Genomic DNA, 21,403 nt, shown 5'->3' on the forward strand with positions numbered 1-21,403 from the left:
GGGCATCAGATTCCATTACAGATGGTTGTGAGCCACCATGTGGTTGCTGGGATTGAACTCAGGATCTCTGGAAGAGCAGTCAGTGCTCTTAACCACTGAGCCATCTCTCCAGCCCCTCATGTAATGGTTACTAACATTGTTTGTTTAATTTTAGTAAAAGTTAGAATGATTTTATATGAAGCAGACTAACTCTCAGGATAAGCGCATCTCAGGATGAGTGTGCAGGCTGAGGAGATGCAGGGAGATGGTAGGCATTTGGATTCCTCTGTCTGGTCTGAGCCAGTTGTCTCTGTGTGGGTGGCTGAATTTTATATTACCCCCAGCGAGATCTTGCTTTTGCATCTTTTTATGTCGACATCATACTTTCTCATCAAGGTACACATCTTGTATTTGTTTATTCCCACTCTCTAATAATTATGAGAGCAATCATTTTAAGGAGTGCATTTCTGGGTGATGTTACAAGTCTAGAAGAAATGCCCAGCCCTCTTCTGTACAACAGTTTGAGAAATTGTGTAGTCTTTCCTAGAACAGCACAACAGCAAATGGCAGCAGAAGCCAGTGGGGTACGGTGTACCCAGAGGAGGTTAGCGAGCTCCGGGATCCAGCCGCGTCCAAGAGTTCCATGTTTCCGATATAAGAGTCATCTCAGTACTCAGGAAGGGGAGGCAGGGGGATCAACAATTTGAGTTCATTCTCGTCCTGGGCTAAAGCGTGAGTTTGAGGCTAGCCTGGGGATGCATCAGAGTCCATGGTTTTATTTATTTATTTTTTTAAATCTATTAACTGGCTGTTACTAGTTAATGTACTTAAATTTGAAGTTCTTACTTTAGTTAGAAACTTACTACTTTAATTTTATCAAAAAATTAAACCACACTTAAAAGTTTTGAAGTGGGAGACAGCAGTGTTTATATATAATATAGAGGAAGTGTCTTGACCTTTCTCCTGATTGGCTGTAATGCCAATCTTCTTTTAGGATGAGGGAGCTGTTGAAGTGGGTTTGTCTATGGTGGACTGCTTTGACTCGTACTAGTAACTATGTGAAACTGGCGTCATGTTACTTTTATGATTAGAGATAGGTGGCAGAAGTCAGGGTGGTTGAATGTAGTTGGCTTGGTGGTGGTGGTTGAGGTCTTACATAAACTATGGCCAAGCACAAGAAATCCTGTTTTCTGCACTTCATTCACTCAAGACGCCAGACCTCTATGCAGCATGTGGGGTCCTAGTGAGCTGACCCCAGGATGGTGTAAAGGGTGTGGGTGGATTTTGTCAGACTGGTGGCCTCACAGGAAACACTGTGTCAAGCCAGTGAGTTAAAACACGGTGAGTCGCCGGGCATGGTGGCGCACAAAAAAACAAACAAAAAACAAAAAACAAACAAACAAACAAACAAAAAAACCACCACCACCACCACCAAAAAAACCCCACGGTGAGTCTTACCTAGGCTCCACAGGTAAGCTCGGAGTGCGCTGGGTTTCGGGCTCCTCCTGGGTGGTGGGCTGATGCGTGGGGCGACGGTGGGTCTGGGCAGCAGTCTCACAGAGGGCTCTCTGGGTCAATGGCAGGTGCTATGGAAATCCCTGCCTACATCTGTCTGTGCATCTGGTTGAAGAGGGTGGGAAGAAGAAAGACTATGCTCCTCTTCCTCTTGGTGTCCTCGCTCACCTGTATGCTGCATGTGGTGATGCCCTCGGTGAGTCGGTTTGTTTTCTTTATGGAACAGCTGTGGCAGGTTCGTGGAAAGACTTTAGTGTCTTTTAGTATAAAGACCAATTCAGACTTGTGTCCTCCTTTCCTCCTCCTCCTCCCTTCCTCCCTCCTCTTCTTCTTCCCCCTCCTTCTCCTCCTCCTTCTTCTTTTTGAGACAGGGTTTCTCTGTGTGGCTCTGGCATCCTAGAACCCATTCCGTAGACCAAGCTGGTCCTGAACTCACAGAGATCTGCCTGCCTTTGCCTTCCAAGTGCTGGAATTAAAGGCATGCACCAGCATCATCTGGCAAAGGTGTTCTTAAAAAAACATTCTTTTTCTTTTATAGAAATATTGTGTTCATTGTGAGAAAAAGATATAAATGGGATATATATGAGTATACATAGATATATAATATTAACGGGATATATAAACATTATACACACACACACACACACACACACACACACACATATATATATATCTTATAGCCCCACATGTCAAAGATGGTACATGCTGTATTTTAGAAATGCAGTGATTTCCTGTGAGGGAAGTAGATCACATCTGCCCGTGGTCCTGGAACTCTGTTTCTTTGAAACAGGGTTTTATGTAGCTCCAGTTGTTTTCAAACTCATCGTACAGCCAAGGACTACCTTGAACTTCTTCTCCTCCTGCCCCTACTACCCCCTAACCATCGAGATGACAGGCTTACAACTTCATGCTCAGTGTAGCTGCAGCTCGAGACTGGACCTCAGGGCTTCCTGCGTGCCAAGGAAACACTCCTGCCACTGAGCCATGCCATCTCCAGCCACTCCATGGCAGTTACTCAGCACGGATTGATCCCTCAAGGACTGTGTAGCATGTATCAGAGACAAGTGGATCAAGTTTCTGGAATGAAATTGATGATGATGATGATGATGATAGTAATAATGATGAAGTAATAATAATAGTAAACAGGTTGAGGGAGGAGAGTGGCTGCATGTCCGAGTGAAGTGAGAATTAGAGAAAGGGAGGACGGGTCTGGGGATGCACCTCTCAGAGGTGACGCACAGTGAGCGTGAGGCAAACCATGGAGGACGCCACACAACTGACATGTGACTCCGTCACTCTGAGGTTTATGAGAATAGATCCTCAGTGCCATAATCAGGCCTCCAGGTGGGAGCTGGTGCATTGGACAGGGACAGTGTAACACGTGCAGTTCTAAATATAAAGGGGCCTTAAAGGGAAGGACAGGCTTCCTGGAGAGGACCATCATTAATTGCAAGGATGAGTGGGGCAGGGAGGAAGAGAGAGAGAGAGAGAGAGAGAGAGAGAGAGAGAGAGAGAGAGAGAGAGAGAGAGAGAGAGAGAGAGAGAGGTTATGAGAGGGATGGCCCGGGAGGGGTGACCCAGAGGAGCCTCTTCAGAGAGCAACCCTCTTCAGGGCACTTCATGAAACCATGTCAACACCCTTCTAGAAACCTCTGGACTAATCTCCTGAACAAAGAAAAATCTGACTTTTAGAACCTCTGCTCAGGGGTAGCAGAGAGGGTTAACGGGTAATGTCACACCTCGTGGTCTAGCTTAGCGTAGTATGTGTGACAGAGAGCACCAGGGAGCCAAGTATCATGAACTGAGCTGTAAGCCGCAGCACAGACTAGTTTTTAACCCTGTCCAGATAGAGAGCTACAGCGGTTAGGGGTATGTGGCTCAGTTTGGATCTGGCCTAAAGGTACAGGCTAACCCTGAGTAAAGGAGCCATGAGGACATCTGAATAATTAAAAATCTGACAAGCCAAATATTCAAACAATTCCTGCTTTTCCCACAGTTGGCCAGTATAATATATAGTGTACATTGAATATAGTTACATTAATTTTCTGAGAAACTTGAATTTAGAAATTTATATTTTAATTATTTTAAAAATTACATGCATGTGTATGTATGTGCCTATGTGCGGGCATGTATACAGTGCCTGTGCGAGCTAGAGACATTGGATTCCCCCTGAAACCAAAACTGTAGGCAGTTGTGAGCCATCTAATAGTGCTGGGTCTTGAACTTGAGTCGGATGAAGGACCCCCCCTAAGCACACCAAGGTAGTCAACCGTAGCATATACGCAGAGGACCTAGGTCAGACCCTACAGGCTCCCTGATCGCTGTGAGCCCACATGAGTCCTGGTGAGTTGATTCTGTAGGCCGTGTTCTCAGTGGTGTCCCTGACCCCTCCGGTTCCTCTGACCCTTCCTCCATCCCCTCTGCAGGACCTCCCAAGCTCAGCCTAATGATGGTGTGAGGCTCTGCATCTGCTCCCATCACTTGCTGGTGGAAGTCTCTCTGGTGTCTTTGGTGACGATTCTGTTGGACTCCGGTCCCAGAGCACTCTGCAGGCAGAACAAACTGTAGGTCCAAGCTTTTTGTGGCTGGGTTGGTATCTCAATCCCTCCACTTGAGGCCTTGCCAGGCTACAGGAGATCATTGAGAACGTTGTATTTAAAAACGTGGCTTCTTAATGAGACGTCCGCTCTACAGCACAGAAGCAGTAGTTACCTCCCTTGCACCATGAACCATGTGAACCATGGCACATATAATTATGGAGTTTTGAAGACACCCCACCTGAATGCTACCTGAGCCTGCATTTTAATCCTAATTTGGAAATGGTGGCTCCTATAGCTATACCTTAGAATAGTTTGTGTCATTTTCTTCTACTATTATTACCTTCATTAAATGATAGTGTGCCAAGTTTAGAGCAAAGCAGGCTAACTTTTGCATATTGCATGAAAGTTAATTTATGTTATAAGTGACACCCTTTAATGGTAATGCTACCAAATTATCAGGGCTGGTGAACCAAATGTTTCACGTTACTGGATTTCCAAATCACTGTGTGATTGGCACACAGCATGAATAAAACTACTCAGGGCAGAGCAGTCTCCGCCAGTCTGAGAAATGTTTATCCACGACTTTTAAAAGGTAGTCAAGTTGGCTTGATGATGGCTCCTTTTGGATCTAGCAGAATCGTAAGAACTTTACATTTTTTAGTATGAGAGAAGAAAGAAAAGTGGCTGATGGAAACTTCTAGAGATAGAGCAGCAACTCACAACTTCAAATATATTCCCTTAAATAAAACTCCTCCTCAGAGATAGTGTCAACGTAGTGAAAGTTATTATGACTATTACTATTGTTATTATTTTATTCACACTACCTGGGGCTGGACCTGGAGCTCAGTGGTTTGTGTTTGCCTGGCGCGGGGAGGCTGAGCATTCAGTCTCTAGCACTGGAAAAACAGAAACAAGGTAGGATGCCAGTTCACTTAACAAACACTGACGTGATAACAGCGACACTAGCAGTTTTAAGAGGTACCCCAAAACCTTCTGATTTAACAGAATGTGCTGTATGCGCAGAGAGGGTGGAGTGATGGTTGTCTAGCTAGAGTGAGAGGCTCCCAGGGCTGCCATTATTATTTTTCTATTATTGTATCTTATATGTAAAGATGTTTGCCTGTGGCTATTGCTGTATACCATGTGCATGCCTGGCATGCTGGGAGCCTAGAAGAGGGTGTCTGATTCCCAGGAACTGGGGGACACATTCATACTGTGTGCCATGCAGATGCTGGTAACCCCAGTCCAGGTCCTCTGCAAGAGCATCGAGTGGTCTAACCCACCCTGGGCATTTGCTATCCACCTCCTGGAGGAGGGCAAGGGAGGAGACAGCAGAGTGTGGAAGGTTCTCGTGAGCTACCTCAGGGTGGAGCACTTTAGAGACTGCAGACAGTGGGTTGGGGACACTGGCAGGTTTTCAGAGATGTGTCAACGAACAAACAGAAATAGTAGACACTTTTACAGGATTGTGTTTTTAGAGACACTTTATAAACCTGACTTACACCCCCCAAATGCACGCTTTGCTTTGAGGGCTCCTTTCAGTCTGTCGGTGACTGGTGCAGCCCCAGATGGTCATCCTGACAGGCTGACAGGCTTCTGGAGTTAGGGGAGGACACATTAGAAACTCTCCCCCTAAATCCCACAAAGACAGAAAGTTTTTGCAACCCGTGAGTAAAGTTTACAAAATAAATGCAGACAGAAAATTTAACACTCTGTTCTCACACATGCCTGTTGAATAAGGAAGTTTTAAGTGATTTTAATGATTTAATATTTTCCTTTTTGCATGTATGTGCATGACTCCCTGCCCCAGGATTACAAGACTGCGAAAAGGATGGTAGCTTTACTTGTCAAGAGTGTTATAAGTTCCGTATTTGCCTTTATTTATCTTTATACGGCGGAGCTGTATCCAACAACCGTAAGGTAAGATTTCTTATTTTCCTGTTGGATTCCTGTTACTTTTTACTTACATCTCACTTCATCATATTTAGTCTTTAAATACAAATGTGGTCTTTCCATGGATGGTCCCCAGATCTCTGAGATACGGGAAAATTCCATGATGGTGATAATTTTGACTTTAAGCCACTGTTGTCTCAGTGTAGATGTGGGTTTCTCTTCTTCCCTCCCGGTCACCCAGATTATGTGTGTGTGTGTGTGTGTGTGTGTGTGTGTGTGTGTGTGTGTGTGTGTGTGTATCTAACAAACGTGACTTCCGTATTCCTCAAAATGATTCTGTTGAGGTTGGTATCATGGTCTCCAGTCTAGAGACTGTAGAGCTGAGCCTCAAATGAGATTAGGTTCAAAGAACTCAGATCTCCATTATTTGGCTTTTCTTCCCGTTCAGTGGAAATGTGCAGAACACTCATGGAAACAAATCCGGGCATCGTAAGGGATGGGCTGCTTGCCCAGAACTCAGGAACAGAGTGGGAAGAGCATTGAGGGCGGGGCTTCTGGGAGTTCCGTCAGACAGTGCTCAGCAGCTGACAGGATGGAGTGCAGATTGTATAAGGGGTCGTTGGGGACACTGTGTCACACAACACAGAGGGAGATCATTTATTTGTCAGCTCAGGCTGGCACCCCGATGGAGCTGCAGAGAAGAGAATGCTCTGTAAAATGGGGCACGTGGCCTGCTGTGGCCTCTTGGTGCCTCTGAGTACTTGGATGGGTTTCTGTCCAGTCCGGGGTTGGAGTGAAGGGAACTGTGGGCTCCCCTAGTTCCAGATCTATTCACAGCATACATAGCTGCTGAGAAAATGCATAGTATATGCAAAAGGATGGCTAATCCAACCAAACCATGTCGGCTGGTATTGCCAATATGTATATGATGGTATTTGTAAGACCAGTTTTTATTTAGTTGGTTGGTTTACAGCCATAGGTACATGTCCTCGAAAATAAGCCAGATGGGAAAGAAGAAAGGAAAGGAAAGAAGGAGGGAAGGAAACGGCAGGGTGCTGGGAGGAAGGGAAGAAGGGAGGAAGAAGGGAGGAAAAAGGGAGGAAGCGGGAGGAGAGCCCAGCACGTGACTATTTAATACACGGCACCTTGAACAGATTCCATAGACTTCCTGAACATCTGAAGATCTGCTTATGTGTGAATTCTTCCTCCGAGGAGCATCAAGCTTTAACAACTGAGTTACTTACAAATGTGTACGACCTAGAAAAGATAAAGCACAGACAGGGTTTTACACGGTAGCCTACGGTGGGCTTAAACTTGTAGCGATCCTCCTGCTTCAGCTTCCTCCCCAAATGCTAGGACTACAAATATGAACAGCCACGCCAAGGAGTACCCATGATTCAAAAGACTCACATTAAAAGCTGTCTTGGTTGGGCTGGTGATGGGACAGTGACAGGGCATCTGTGCGAAGCTTGCCCACAGTGACATGCTTCCTCTAGCAAGGCTCCATCTCCCAGAGATGCCAGGCCTTCCCAAACAGTGTCACCGCTGGAGATCAAGTGTTAAAACACGTGAGCCTTTAGGAGACATTTCCTAATGAAACCACAACATTCCTCCCCTGATCCCAAAAGGCTCAAGGCCAACTCATGATGAAAATGCAGTTAGTCCAACTTGAAAGACCCCTGCATTTTTTTAACACTCTCAACACCATGGCAAGGATCCTGCTGCATGGTACCGATTTCTGTATTAATTTCATTTCTGTTGCTATGATAAAAATCTCCCAACAAAGTAAAATTTAAGAGTGAAAGGGTTTGTTTTGGTTTATAATTTGTGGGGTGAGGTAGGAAGGAGCATGAAAACTGGCCAGCCCTTTTCCATCAGCAGAGGAAGTGGAGCCAGGCTATAACACCTCAAAGCCTACCTACCCCAGTGACATATTTCCTCTAGGGAGTCTCTACCCCCCAACCCCCTTTTTGGTTTTGCGAGACAGGGTTTCTCTGTGTAGCCCTGGCTGTCCTGGAACTCACTCTGTAGACCAGGATGGCCTCGAACTCAGAAATCCACCTGCCTCTGCCTCCCAAGTGCTGGGATTAAAGGCGTGCGCCACCACTGCCCAGCGAGGCTCTACCTCTTTAAGGCTCCAGAACCTTTGAAAACAGTGCTACCAGCTGGGAACCAGGTGTTAAAACCCATGAGGGGCATTGGGGAGGGTGTATTTCATGTTCAAACCACAGCTCCCAGCATGCCTGAGAACCTGGGTTTGACATGAAGTACTGAACAGAACTCATATCAGGTGACTTAGTGTGTTAAGCCTGAAAATTTCGAAAAGACCAAATCCATGATTGTTCAATTAGGGCAAGCTTCATTTAATACTGGCCAGGGAGACAGACAGTGGCCAGGTCCATTCCTGGGTTCCCAGAGAATGACACTCAATTAGGTCAGCCAGGTGCTCATAAAGGCAGAACCCACAAGGCTATGGTATTTCCCCCTCTGTCGTTCAAGGGGGACCAAGCTTCCATTCTGATATATTTCCTGCCTGTGTACATTTGCCTACATGTGATCAAGGATCCTGTGCAGTTGGGGCTAGCAAACTTGTTTACTGAAGTGGAGGCTTTGTGACTTGTTATCTTCCACGAACAACAGGCCCCAGCATTCCAGGAAGGGCTTACAGGCTAACCTTAGCCCTTATATTCCTCCCTTGAGTTGTATCCTGAGTCAAGTCCTTGACTCTGTGGCGGGTACCCGTACATTATTCGCTCTTACAACTGCAGGTTATAACTCGGTTATAACTCTAGCTCCAGGGGATCCAACACCTGGACACATGTGGCACGTGTGTACACACTCACTCACACACACACACACACACACACACACACAGACACTCTAAAACAAAAAGTTAAAATAAGTCTTAAAGACATTGCTTGACATTAATAGAACAAGTATTTTGTTCTCCGAAATTCCCATACCCTACCCTAAACAAACCTACCCGATCCTTGTTATTAAGCTTGCTGTAAACACACGAGCCTCATTTAAACAGTAGATTGGGCCGGGCGTGGTGGCACACACCTTTAATACCAGTACTTGGGAGGCAGAGGCAGGTGGATTTCTGAGTTCCAGGACAGCCAGAGCTACACAGAGAAACCCTGTCTCGAAAAATCAAAAAACAAAACAAAACAAAACAAAACAAAAAAACCCCAGTAGATTAAACCCAGTAGATTGATGTCGGCTTACGCCTTGCTTATGTGCATGCTCATATATACACAGCTGTCTCATACAATGAAGGTAGAATTCGTTGGCCGCTTATTTGATTGAGTGCGGGTCCAACCCTCCGCACCCTTTGATTTGCTCGTTCCTGGTAGTTGCCTGTGTATTAACTCTCCTGGTGTTTTCAGGTGCTTGGCTGTAGGGAGCAGCAACATGGTGTCCCACGTGTCGAGCATCTTCATCCCATTCACCAGTCACTTCTCCAAAGTCTGGATCTTCCTGCCGCAGGTCCTTACCGCTTCCTAGACACGGGGGTAGCTGGCAGGCAGCACAACCAATGTTGCTGCTTCTTTCCTTCCTTCCTTCCTTCCTTCCTTCCTTCCTTCCTTCCTTCCCTCCCTCCCTCCCTCCCTCCTTCCTTCCTTCCTTCCTTCCTTCCTTCCTTCCTTCCTTAGAAGGCCACTATAATCACTGTATAATAGAGGTCTGTAGAAACAGGCTAGCTCACCAGAGGGTAAGTAGGGAGGTGCGGGTGGTTTTGTTGCCCACTGACTGCCTTCAGCAGCCCCCCCCCCCAGTTACTATCCATTTTATTCCACCCTTAACCAGCAGCCAACAGCAAGCAGTGCAGCAGGGGTCTACCCAGTATCACCTCTTGGGCTTCTGTCTCACCACCTAGCTCTGCCCTTGCCTCTGCACTTCCATAGTGGGTATGCTGCTCTGGGAAAAGTTTGGAGGGTGCCTGCTCCCTCAGAGTCTGTGGTGCCCTGAGGGCCTTTCTGTGGGTGAGGCTTCCTTTCCTTTGAGTTCTCCTGGTCCTGGCAATGTGAGCTCTTGGCATGGGTTTGGAAAGTGGAGCAGTTTCGCTCAGTAGCATGGAAGGACTGAGAGGCCTGAAGGATGGGTGGATCACTGCTATCCCAGGTCTACCTGGCTTTGGGAGGAGGAAGACAGGGATGGTGACACGTGACACTTCTATTCTGGGACTTGGGATCCTCAGCACAACCGCCTTCCTCCTCCAAACCCTCCCTGTGGAGTTGTTCCTCTATGCTTCTTGGTCTCTCTTAGTGCTCACTTCTCTTCTGACTGCTGCTTTTTTCAAGATTTCAATGTGCCCCTCCTCCATCTCTTTCAACTCTCAAATGTGTCTTACAACTAGGCTCCTGGCTATTCTTTCCAGACATCTTTGGAGCTGGTAAGTGATTTGGAGACCATCTTCTTCTTGCCTCCCACTTTTAGCCAAGTCAATGACTTCAAACACAACACGTGGACACAACCTCTTCTTCATCCCAGGGTTCTTTTCTACTTCACCTCACATCTGTTGTCACAGCTCTCATTGTCCTGAAGAGCTCCCTTCTTATTGCTTGAGTACTAATACATTTGTGTATGTGTGTGCAGGTTCATGTGTGTGCATGTATGTGTGTGCAGAGGCCAGAGGTCAACCTCAGGCATTCCTCAGGAGCCACCCATCTTTGAGGTAGGATTGGTACCAAGTACTCTAGGGTGGATGAACAGCCAGCCCCGAGGGATCTACCATCTCTCTGTCTCCACAATGCTGGGATGGCAAACATGCACTACCACTAGCCTTTTTGTGTGGGTTCTGAGGAGTGAATTGATGTCTTCATGCTGTGTAGATAACATTTTATTGACCAAACTTACTCTTCAACACCATGCCAATATATTTTTTGTAGAATATACTAACATAACCTCAGGAGAAACCAAAGTTTTGAGTCCCACCAATATCTTGTAGACATAAGTGGAAAGCAAATTACTCTTTGGGAATCATTGGAGTAATGGAATCATTGGAGTTACTCCTTCAGAGGAGTAACTCCCACACCCCAGGAACAAATGCTCAGCAAAGTCTGCCTCTTTAGGGTACCAGAGCCCAGCTTCTTTCATCAGTTGATTTGGGTTGAGAAATAGCTGTCATCAGTGTGACTTGCTTTTCTCCCACTCTGGACACATTGGCAAGTGCTCTTGGTTGGGGGTTTTAACTTTTTCAAAGCCTAACTTTAATGATGGTTCTTAAACACTTTAACCTCTCTTCTAGTATACCACCCACCAGAGGTAGTGGAAAAGAAAGGACATGGGGGAAGTGGACCTGTTTAGAAATGGTTCTTTGGAGCAAATCCTATCTGTGTTGTCAGGAAATCAACAACAGCAGCACGATTCACTCACAAACACTTCGGGGTATACCAGCAGTCCAGTTTGTTAGAATTGGGATAGAAAACATGAATCAGCAGTGGTGATACAACAGCAGGAACAGCCAGGCCTCAGCTGAGTTGGCATGAGTCAGCAGGAGGGACCAGGGCCAACAGGAATGCCAGAAGTTCTCAGCTCTGCCTCTCTTGCCAAAGCGAAGGCTCAAGACCAAGAAGTGTTAGCTATGCAAGCAAGCCCAGTCCAGCCTCCATCATTGTCACTGTCCCCTGAGTCCTGTGTATACTCCCTCCAAACATCTCATGTCCTCCATGGGTCTTGCCTCAGCACATGAATCTGTTGAAGTGACAAGAAGCCACAACATGCCACCACAAGTTTTTGGTGCATTTCTCTCTGTGGAGTCCCAACAAATGGAGCTCAACTACACAATGTAAGGTAGACCGATACATGTGTGTCATTAGCAAAGACCCCTTTATCATATGTTTTGTCACATGCTTACTTTAGTGAAACATCCTCTCACCTGTGTCTGCTTCATTGAATGTTCCTTCACGAGTCTGCTTTAGCCTTTCGCCTGTCAGCTTCGCGAGTCAGCTTGAGCAAAATGTTCCTTTACATATCTTCTTTAGCAAAACATCCTTTCACCTGTGTCCACTTCAGGAAAACACTCCTTCACGTGTTTGCCCAAGCAAAACACCGTCCAACACAACTGAGTTTCCAAAGGACCCTTAGGTTTCCATTTTAGAGGACTATCCTGTATTAAATATGAAGGGAAAATGGTGGTCTATAAAGGAGGCAAGTTATCTCCAAGCTCCAAACTGTTATGCCAAGTGAAAAGAAAACCATGAAGATGATCAGATGACTCAAGTGAAATTGGTTATTCTTGCTAATAACTGCCTAGTGCTGAAGAAAAGAGAATTACGTGGTGTGCCTTGGTGGCCCAACCTGATGTCGTATAGGAAACATTACAATGGAACTAGCTCTTATTGACCTAATTATTTTGAAATCATCGATAGCTTGCTGGAACAAACAGAAATAAAGTTAGCTCTGCAAATTTAACTTGGCAGAACTTGTTTATAGAAAAAGAAAGAACATGGGCGTGCAGAGGTCAGAGGTTGACCTCAAGGATGCACAAAGAAGGAGTTCGGGGAAAATCCGCCACCCATTTTAAGGCAGGGAATTTTGTGAAAGCATCTCCTTTGAACTAGCACTTTATTTTTTCTTTTGGAGAGGGAAGGAGGAAGAGAGGGAAGGAGGGAGGGAGGCAGAGATCACAGAGATCAAAATGTTCTTTAAAGCAAGGAGCAAAACTCACAAAAAGAAGACAGACAAGTCCATAAAAGCAAACTACTATAAATTCACACAAAAAGTCGCAGGGAAGGATATTTGCAAAGTGTTTTAAGGGCTATAGGATAAAAAGGATCTTTTATTTAACAGATACCTAAGCGGGCTTAGTTTTAAGCGCTTTCAGATGTTGTTGTTGTTGTTGTTATTATTATTATTATTGTGTTTTCGAGACAGGGTTTCTCTGTGTAGCCCTGGCTGTCCTGGAACTCACTTTGTAGACCAGGCTGGCCTCGAACTCAGAAATCTGCCTGCCTCTGCCTCCTGAGTGCTGGGATTAAAGGCGTGTGCGCCACCATGCCCAGCATTATTATTAATTATTATTATTTGTAGAAAACAGATACTGCTGTTTTCTCTTGTACAAGCAAGAAAAGAGACCTGCAGAAAGTAATTATAGCAAAAGTCTCACACCTTAAAATCATCAGAATGTGGGTTGAATAAGAATTCCCCCTCACCCTCCAGTAGACTCACCAGGGAGTGGCACTATTTGAAAGGATCAGGAGTTGTGACCTTGTTGGAGGAAGTGTGTCGCTGGGGTTGGGCTTTGAGCTTTCAAAAGCTCAAGCCAGTCTCTTTGTCTTACTCTTCCTGCTGCCTGCAAGTCCAGATGTAGAACTCTCCACTGCTTCTCTAGCACCATGTCTACCTGTGTGTTACCATGTTCCCCACCATGATGATAATGGACTGAACCTCTGAAACTGTAAGCCAGCCCCAATTAAATGTGTTCTCTTATAAAAGTTGTTGTTGTCACAGTGTCTCTTTACCATGCAGTGGAACAGTGACTAAGGTAGAAGTTGGTTTCAGGGACTGGGGTTTTGCTGTGACAGGCCTGACCATGCTGCTTGTGGACTTTGGATTAGGAAAGCCGTTGAAGCTTTGAGCAGAGCTTAGTGGGTCATTCTAGGAAGAGTGTGGAAGACAGTGGTGCTGAGAGCACCTGAGATTACAGTGGCCTAGCTCCAGAGGTTTCAGAGGGATAGAAAATTAGTAAGTGGGCTAGAAATCATTCCTGTGATATTTTGGCAAAGAATGTGGCTACCTGAGGCTACATTGAATGAAGAGTTTTGGATTAATGGTGTTGGCAGAAGAGATTTTGAGGCAGCCTAGTATTTACTGTGCCACATGGTTATTAGTGGCAAGTCTTATACAGATTTATAATGAAAAGGAGCAAACTGGGCAAGAAAAAAAAAACCCCAAATATACAGTTTGAGGAGAAAAGGAACACCAGGAAGTGTAATGGAGCTGAGCTCTGTGCTGGAGGAGATAAACAGATTGAAGAAAAGCCTGATGCTAAGTGAAAAAAAGGGAATGGTGCCCTCAGGGCAAGGCCCCACCCAGCTGAGCTTCCAACTGGTGAAAAAGAATTAATCAAAAGTTTAAGCAGTGAAGCTGATGAAAATGTATTTGAAGTTCCAGCTCCAGCAAACAGAAGAATTTGTCAGCTTAGGCCACATTGGAACCAAGGACACAAGAAGGGGGCTGTGGACTCTCCCTCTACAGCTAAGGAAAGCCACTGAGGCCAGGCATGTGTTAGGAGTGTCCCTGCATGGAGGCCCAGAGAGGCCATTGTGTGGAGCTGTGAAGATGAAGCCTGAGTTGCTTTGGAGACCCCGAGAAGTTGGAGATGCCAGAGCCATGGGAGAGCTCTGCCAAAGAGAGCTGCAGACTGGGTTTGCGACCAGCCCAAGAGGGAGAAACTTGGTCAGTCAACAAAGTGAGAAGGAGGTGGAGATCTGAAGAGCGCTTTGACATCAGACATAGAGATACCGAGTTTGGAATTTGCCCTGCTGGTTTTCAGTCTCGCCTTGGTATCCTGCTAGGTGAAAAAGCAGGAATGAAAGGGGAAGTCTGTATCCTAAGACTTGCAGGCATCAGGGAGGGGAGAAGAGCTAACACTGACAGCCAGAGATGTGGCTGGAGCATGGGGCATGAGAGTGGACTGCTAACTCAGGCTAGGGTCAGAGAGGCTTCGGGCAGGGAGGGACCTTTTGTCTGTATACAGAGTCCAGGAAGAGTTAGCCAGGTGGAAGCAGACATCATGCACAGGGAATGGAAAAACAGAGGTTCCGAGGGAAAAGGGACACTGGATACAGGCACTGCGGCTACCAACTGTTGCATAGAGCCTGGGACGATGGCAGAGAGCCATCAAGCTATAGGCAGGAAGGTCATATCCACAATCCCTGGTGGCCCTTGATGGCCTGTTGGGTGTCTGAGGCCAGGAAAAGTCACTGGAAGGACTGGAGAGATCCTGGGAAGAAGAGCCAATGTGACTATGATGCAGGTGGGATACTCACAAGATGTCCAGGATGAGACCCTAAGGTGGGTGTTCCTGCGTAGCTGGAGCTCAGAGATGCAGATCTAGGGGACCTAAGAGCAGAGCCCCTGGAGCAATGATGTTAAGGTGGAATGAGGGAAATGAGGTGGGGAGACTGAAGGGCCAGCAGGAGTGAGTGGCTAAGCTCCACAGGTCACATCACAGGGGCACAGCAGGGGAGAACAGCAATTAGGATAGAGCAGGACAGGAGCTTGTCCCCCTTGTGCCTGGGAAGAACAACTTTGGGGTGGGGGAGCTGTCAAGCCGTAGAGGGGCAGGTCCAGGAATGCTGGGGAAGGGGATGGGCTCAAGGACACCTAAGGATAGGATGGGCAAGGGGACTCAAACACACGTCCTGCTTGATAATATATCACAGCGGGAGTGGCAAAACCTTGAAAACATGTTCATTGTGAGACAGTAATGACAGCTAGTGTGTATTCACTGTTCATCATGAGCCAGGCACTGGTCTCAGCCTTAACTACACCACCACCTCAGTAGTCCCTGTAGGCAGGTATTGATACCCTTTGTGCATGTGCCATGAGCGCATTCGCATGAGTGTATCCAGTATGGGTGGATGTGTAGAGGTCAGAGGTTGGTACCAGGGTTCTTCCTCAACTATTCTCTCCACTTTAAAGACATCATTAGTATGTGTTGTGTGAGGTGTGCATGTGGGTATGAGCACCGCAGCTTGTGTGCAGAGGTCAGAGGATCGCTCTGTAGTGCCTTTATGTGCACCCTGTCTTTACGGGCTTCCACCTTTCTTTATGTATAGTGTTCTGGGGTTTGGGCTCATGTTGTCAGACTTGCGCAGCAAACACCTTTACTTGCTGATCCATTCTTCTGGCCCTCCACATTATATTTGAGGCAGGGTCTGTCCCTGAAATGGAGGTTGCTGACTTGTCAGACAATGCTCCAGGGATCCGGCTGCCTCCGTTTCCCCAGTGCTGCCGTGATGGGTGCATGCTGCTCTACCTGGCCTTTCATGTAGGAGCTGGGGATCTGAACTCAAGTCCTCACGCTTGTGTAGTAGACACCTTACTGATTGAGCCATTTCCCCCAGCACCAATGGGTGCCATTCTTAGTTCCATCTTATAGATAAGGAATCTGAGGACATTAAATAACTCATACAAGATCCAAGAGGTGCCAAGTGGCCAGAACTCAGGCAGAGTGGATATATGGATGATAATGGCTTGAGACTGGTTTTTATTGAGGGAGACAGATACCAGGAAGAAAAAAGTGAGTTGTGGGAAGGACAGAGGATTACTGGGGACAGTGACAAAGATGGCTGAGGGGTGAGACCAGAGTCTTCCCAGAAGGGAGGGATTTGCCTGAGTAGCAGGGCAGAGGTCTGCTGTGGTGTTTTTGAGGTTTGTAGGCTGAGGAGAGCTGGTCAGAGTGGTAGGATGAAGAATTGGGGACTTGTCTACTACCTGGCTGGCAATTATTGCCGCATGGCATGGTAAGGACCCCAATATTCTGGAGGCTGAAGTAGGAGGGTTGTGAATTTATGCTTAGCCTAAGCTGCATAGTGAGATCTTATGAACTTTTATAGGAAGTGAGATCCACAGGTCTTCGCCATGCCACACAGCAATGAATTCTCACTGTCTTTGTTTCCCTTAATTTCTGTAGGTTCCAACTCATTAGAAGTTTCATTTATTTATTTGTTCCTCTTCCTCATCATTAACGGATATGATGGCTACAAAGATTCCATTTTTATGATAGAGATCCATTTTGGTATCCACCAGTCATTTGTCTCTGACTCCAGTCCCTGGAAGATAAGTTCCCAGGTCCCCCCCCCCCCCCCCACTCATCTACTTTCCACTCAGAAATGTAAAGCCATGATCATCTTGTTGTTTATGTTACAACAGACTGCATTCTGGCTCTGTAACCTGCCTATGCAAGCTTTCAGGTCACCTTGACTACCTAATCTTGGCAGAGCAAAACATCTCTTGGCTTCCTTGTGCAGATGTTCAAGGTTTTAATGGTTTTTGGCTTTAAAAATCCCTCCCTCACTCCCCTTCTCATGGCAATCTTCAGCTTGGCCCAGAGATTGTTGTCCTGCTAGCAGTAATCAATAAATCCTTTACTTATAGTTGGATTGAGTCTGTGATCTTGTCCCAGGGGTCAGAGACTCCATGACAATGGATGGTGCAGTGTACTAGTTCCTGACGAGTGTTCAGGGTTGACTTAACTCGAGCCTGGCTTCTATAGATTCTGGCATCTAGAAAAAGATGCAAGACTCCCCCACCCCCGCTCCCGCCCCCACCCCCAGACCCCATTCCCTTTGCCATAGTTCCCAGGGCAGAGTTTGCAAGGGAAGTAATGCAAGCAGGAGCTGGCTCTTCCTCTCCGCCAGATGCTTCTCAGTGGTTTGTGAATGAATGAATGAATGGAGATTAAGCTCCAATGATGCTAAAGTGAACTCCCAGCCTAACACAGGCACCTAAAGACCTCAGCAAACACATTAACGTCTAATGTCAGTCCCAACTCTGTTGCTGTCTGAATCAGGTCCGGTACTTCTTATTCTCTGAAAGTCACATTTCTTTTTTTGTGTGTAACTGTTATTGCTATTTATTTATTTATTTATTTATTTATCTATTTATTTATCTATATGTTTATTTAACATATTGTCTAGATTTTATTTGGGATCCTGGCCATACTGAGTGGATTGTTGTCATTGAAGCTTCCAGAAACCCAGGACACACCAATGAAATCTACTTGGGAGACGACTGAACAGCAGGTGCCAGAAAACAAGGATAGTTTAGGCGAAGGCCCTCCTGATAGTTTTGAGAGATGGGATTCAAGCAGAGCCCTTTCTTTTGCTGAGAGGTGGGGTTTAAGCAGAGCCTCTCCTGATGCTGAGAAGTGGGGTTCAGGCAGAGTCCCTCCTGATGCTGGGAAGTGGGGTGCAGGCATAGCCCCTCCTGTGACTGAGAGGGGTGCTTCAGGCAGAGCTTCTCTTGAAGATGAGAGTGGGGGTTCAGGCAGAGCCCCTCCTGAAAAGAACACTGAGATGGAAAATGAGATAGAAAACATGAAAGTGAGTAACCTGGGGGGATTCTGATGGTGATAAATAAATATCTTCCATGGTGCCCAGCACCCAGGATGTTGGCATCAGTTACTTTGTGTTAGAGAGGTGTTATTCTTCCTTTCCACATGTTACTTATGTATCTGCATAAAAAATGTGAGAAAGTATTAAACACTGTTTTGTAAAAGTAAATGAAATAAAACCAGTATGTGTTGGAGAATGGCTTTGTGCACTGTGTATTCAGATGTTGATTTCTTTGCCCAGAGATTTGGTTACAGTACAGACCGTGGGATTGTCTTGATTACTAAATCATCTCCTGTATCAATGTTGTATAAAGACTGCTCCCCAATTTTCTCTGATTTGTTAATAAAAAACTAATCGGTCCATAACTGCGCAGAGAAGGCAGGGCCAGGACCAGGGTCCCAGGAAGAGAGAAGTAGGAGAAGGACCACGGGGAAAGAGAAGAGGTAGAGAGACCATGTGGAGAGCTGGGGTTGAGGCAGAGGGTCCAGGAGGAGTCATGATGAGCATGTCACCAAGGGATTTGCCATGAGGACACACATGGAACAGAATAAGCCAAGGTGAGACTCAGATTGAAGGTAAAGGGCTGTGTGAGTGGGAAACAGGTAGCTGAGAGGGTTAGAGTAGATGAATATCTGCTAGTCATAGTGCTTAAAGCTTGTTAATCATAGGGTTCTGTGTCAAGTATTTGGGAGCTAAAATGGGTTAGAACAGGAACAGACAAGCCTTACATCCTTAATTACTGTGTTTATTTGGCACCCAACATGGGGGCATAGAATCCAAGCCTGGTGAAAGGCAAGAGAACAAGCACTCCCCAGGAACAGAGCAGGTTCCTAGATAGACACAGGACCTGCCAAGGGATGAACTCCTGTGCCTGAAGATTAGCACTAGCACCCAGGAGGCAGCGACTTGTAATGGTTTCCTAGCAACAGCTCTGGGACAAGCCTGCCTTCAGCACATACTAGCATCCCAGATTCATGTGCAGCTCTAAGGTTAGCCACGAGCTAACACAGCTGGTGGGTTCCAGGGCTGCACTGCGTTTCTCCCAAAGCATCTGTGCAAAGTGGGAAAAGCCTGCTGATGGGGAGGGGCCAGGCATCGGGAGAGCAGTGCCCCAGAGCTGGGAGGATCACAAGGCTGATGGGGATAACAGAAGCCTCTGGCAACCGGGAGCCCCAGATCAGAGGATTAGGCTTGCCATGACCTGGCAAACACCAACTCAGCCCAGTGTAGCAGAGTGGCATGAGAGCTCAAGACAGATGGCAGAATGCATGGCAGCCCAGAGAGGTCCCCAAACACAGATGCTGCAGTTTCTACCTCTCCCTGTGAGTGGAAAGACAGGGGCAGAACTAATCACTGCAGTGTCCTAACCTAAACAGCAGAGGGAGACGGAACACACAGAAGAAATCAGATTTGTGCTTGAATGCTAAATTAAAAGAGAGAGAGAGAGAGACTGGGTATAAAACATCATAGACAAATAAATAGTTTGAAATTAACAAAATGAAGTTCATAAAGAGAAAAATAACTTAAAAAGAACAGCCACATAAAGATGGAAAAGAGTTTAAGAAAACTTATGTACAGGAAACAATATTAAGCTTAGAAAGCATTAAGAGAGAAATAAATAAATACACCTGGAAGATAAGTCTCTAAAACAAAGAGAGAGAAAAATAAACTGAAATCTCCAGAGGAAGGAGAAACTTAGAGAGATTAAAAAAGGAAATATTTTCCATGCAAAAATATGGAAAACACGATAGAAGAAGGCATTTGGACCCCATATAGTTTTGTTTTGACTGTCAACATAAAAATACTTATATGTTCAGTAGTGGTACAATTTTATATATCCCTTTAAAGGAAGATCAAAATAATGCAGACTTAGATCAGGAGAGGACTGAGAGATGGAACACTAGTTACAGGCCATAGTACAGAGGTGAGAGGATTCTTTAAATCAGAATCACAGATCTTGAGAAGAACTCAACCTGGATCCTACAGTGACAGCAGAAAAGATAGTTCCAGATGAGAAAAATCCACACAGGCTTGAGGAAGTAGATGAGCAGCCCATAGAGATACAATATCCTAGTTAAGGATCTAGATTCTCCTTAATGATGCTACCTTAGAGCAGTGACATACACTAGATTACATGTTTTGTAGACATTGGATAATTAATATATGTACATATGTTAATGTATCATAAAGTTGATACTCAGAATATCAGAATGATTCTGCTCTGAGTTCTGAAAAGGCTGATTCTGAGACTGCACATTTATTAGAGGCGATGGCTTTCTTGGAAAATGTCTTTACAGATTGAACCTGATGATATGTCAAAATGTGTATCCTTTAGAATACAACAACTTTTCAGACATATGGCATAAAAAATGTTACAGATGTATCTTATAATCCTACAGGTCAAACAGTTATGGAGAGATCTAACAGGACTTTAAAGGAAATGCTCACAGAACAGAAGGGGACTATGGAATGTCCCACAGATAGATTAAATAATGCTTTATAACACAGCTGCTGAGAAGCACTGGACTGCTGAATTAGATCAGCATAAACATGTGGTAACCTCAGAATGGGAGGCAGGGAATGTGTTGCATTGGGGAAGAGAATATACTCTTATTTCATCAGGAAAATCTATGGATTCCTTCAAAATGAATAAAAATCAGATTAGACCAACTGAGACCTCCTAAAGATTGTGACTGCAGTCAGAAAGAAAGAAATCATGAAGACCAACAAAACAGGTAACTATTGTTGGTCCCTCTACTTGGGAACAGCTCTGAGACTGGCTAAGACGTGAAATGTCTTTAGTTAAAACTTCAACAAAGCATAGCCAAAAAATCTTGTTGGCTACATGGTCATCAAGACTTATCCATGGGCAGGGGGCGGCACTGGGCAGTGGTGACCCAACATTTAATCCCACCACTTGGGAGGCAGAGGTAGGTGGATCTCTGTGAGTTCAAGGCCAGCCTGGTCTACAAAGCCAAAGCTACACAGAGAAACCCTGTCTCAAAAATAAAACAAAAACAAAAACAAAAACACCCAACCCCCCCAAAACAAAAAACCAACCAACCAAACAACCCCCCCTCAAACCCCCAAAACCCAAACCAAACCAAACAAACAAAAAACAAGACATGGCATGGATAAAAATTTATTAGCTTGGTTATATATCCAAGCTAACTTATAAGAGAAAGGCAGTTGTGTTACCTGCTCATACAGAAAGCAAACAAACAAAAAAGCAACAAAAAACAAAACAAAAAAAAACATCATTAGTTAATTGTGCACACTGCAATTCCATACATATGTTACTGCAGAAATGTATATTACCTGTGAAAGTTTATATGTTTATAGACACCAATGAAGTTAAAGCAGCCCTGACAAGATACACCGTGAGGATGCTGAAAAGGATGCTAAAAT

The 21,403-nt window shown here is 45.5% G+C and overlaps 1 protein-coding gene across 2 annotated transcripts in view; it reads left to right on the top strand.

Annotated features, from left to right (window-relative positions):
- Slc22a16 (solute carrier family 22 (organic cation transporter), member 16) overlaps positions 1–18,193 on the top strand; it is a 33,812-nt gene extending 15,619 nt beyond the window's left edge. For both annotated transcript variants that reach the window (XM_006512850.3, NM_027572.1), the window contains 4 exons: positions 1,563–1,690; positions 5,845–5,954; positions 9,317–9,416; positions 17,579–18,193. In XM_006512850.3, coding sequence (XP_006512913.1) covers positions 1,563–1,690; positions 5,845–5,954; positions 9,317–9,416; positions 17,579–18,007 — 767 coding nt within the window. In that variant the 3' untranslated portion in view covers positions 18,008–18,193. The remainder of the gene's footprint in view (positions 1–1,562; positions 1,691–5,844; positions 5,955–9,316; positions 9,417–17,578) is intronic.
- Positions 18,194–21,403: the final 3,210 nt, after the last annotated feature.

Source organism: Mus musculus, chromosome 10 (assembly GCF_000001635.26).
Source record: "Mus musculus strain C57BL/6J chromosome 10, GRCm38.p6 C57BL/6J".
Classification (NCBI taxonomy): Eukaryota; Metazoa; Chordata; class Mammalia; order Rodentia; family Muridae; genus Mus; species Mus musculus.